Genomic DNA, 1,768 nt, shown 5'->3' with positions numbered 1-1,768 from the left:
AGTAAACAACAGCAACCTTGAAGCAAGAGTGATTGCCGAAGACATCAGAAGCAACTGTATTAGTATGTCTAATCTGACTGAAAATTCAAGTCTACTCACAGTAGATCTGTATGTTGATCTAAACGAAGCTGATCTAGTCAGGTTAAATTATCGGTGCATGACGGATGAATACAAGACAATGATAAAACTAGCCGCAAATTGTGCCCTAGATGTACCTTTCGACCTAGATATACAAGAGTCACTTCTGGAGATTCATAAAAAGATAGAAGATAAAATAACGAGAGATCGAATGAAGGAAATTAATTATTTCATACTTAAAATGATAGAAAATGAGTTGAAACAAAAAGATGACCCACTGTATCAGCCGCAGCGAGCCGCTAATGGTAATGCTCTCCCGCTCTTTGACATAAGAGAATACCGACATTTTGATAAGTTACTTATATTAGGAAAGATGGTGGCGTTAATGGAGGAAGCAGACTACATGAAATTTCGAAAGGCCATTGCTGATGACAAATTATCATATTCACCGGTTCAGCTCGATTATATCCCCTCCCGATATTTTCTCATTAAATGCCTTCTTGAAGATGAAAAAATTGATGAAAAGCTACATCTGATGTACAAATGGCTTGACAAAACTGGCTGCTCTAGATATCGAATATATCTGGAGGAGTACAGCAAGAGGCATGACTTTTCTATTCCTAAACAAGGTATTATAGGACAATATAACTTGCATGAGTTCAGTAGTATATAGTTTTTGCTTATGAGTTGATAAGTGCAGTTATACCTTTATAATTATTATGCATGTAGATATGATAACAAGAATCGCAATTTACATTTCAAATTTAAAGTATCCAAAAACATTCTGTAAGTATAATTGATGCACTCACAATGGTCTACTGATTATTTACTTTATTTATAGGTTCATTATTGATCATTCTTATAGTTATAATTGTGGCACTTGTTGTAGTGCCAATAACATATGGTCAGTCATATGATACAATGAAAAGCTTTAGCTCAATGATTGGTGCTAATACCACAGTTCTGCTTCAACAAGAATGCAAATCAGCAAATGAATTGAAAGACCTTGAGTCAGTTACTGTCTCAACTGAGTCTACGTCAGATTATGATGTTATAATATTTCTAACAAATTATACAGTCTCAAAAGTTCCAGTTCAGTTACCACAAAGATCTTTACCGTATCCTTTGAAAGGTAGACACAATTTTGGTATTAACTACTATCGAAACGACCCAATCTATACAACTGGTCGTAGCATACTATCTTACACAGTTAGCGTAACTGCTGATGATGACAATTCCACAGAGTGTCCAGTAGAGTTTTACCTATTTGATAACAATAATACTTATCGTGAGTTTATACGTTACATTGATAAACGTGTTCCAAATTACATTAATTGTTCCTCCTTGTGCAATGAAGAAAATAGAATCGTTGAGCCAGTACAAGAATTTAATTTCTCAGTCACCACACCAGGCTTCTACTTTGTTGGAGGATCATTGCAAGATGAAGTATCTGTTAACGTTACTATATCTGCTGAATTACAAGCATATAAATATTCATCACATCTACAGCCTCAATGTACCTTAAATTCACATAATAGATACTGCAAGTTTAATGCTAGTGCTTCAAAAGGTCCTATGTGCTTCTTTGCACTTTCCCAAAATAGTTACCTTCAAAATGTAACAATGTCTTTCAACTACCATCATAAAAGAACCACATTTTATAAAATATTTATTCCTGTTGGAATAATTG

General features: G+C 34.3%; 1 protein-coding gene across 1 annotated transcript; it reads left to right on the top strand.

The window, feature by feature from the left end:
• Window positions 1-6: 6 nt before the first annotated feature.
• On the top strand, window positions 7-1,594 carry LOC109592226 (uncharacterized; the record flags this gene model as incomplete). The annotated part of the gene is made up of 3 exons (XM_020007736.1): window positions 7-707; window positions 808-864; window positions 920-1,594. Coding segments are annotated over exons 1-3 (1,375 nt in total), but the record flags the coding sequence as incomplete, so codon positions are not given.
• Window positions 1,595-1,768: the final 174 nt, after the last annotated feature.

This window comes from Amphimedon queenslandica, unplaced genomic scaffold, assembly GCF_000090795.2.
Source record: "Amphimedon queenslandica unplaced genomic scaffold, v1.1 AMPQUscaffold_5920_Cont22118, whole genome shotgun sequence".
In the NCBI taxonomy this organism is placed as follows: Eukaryota; Metazoa; Porifera; class Demospongiae; order Haplosclerida; family Niphatidae; genus Amphimedon; species Amphimedon queenslandica.
The sequence above is the reverse complement of the archived record's forward strand: the minus strand, read 5'-3'. Positions and strand labels throughout refer to the sequence as shown.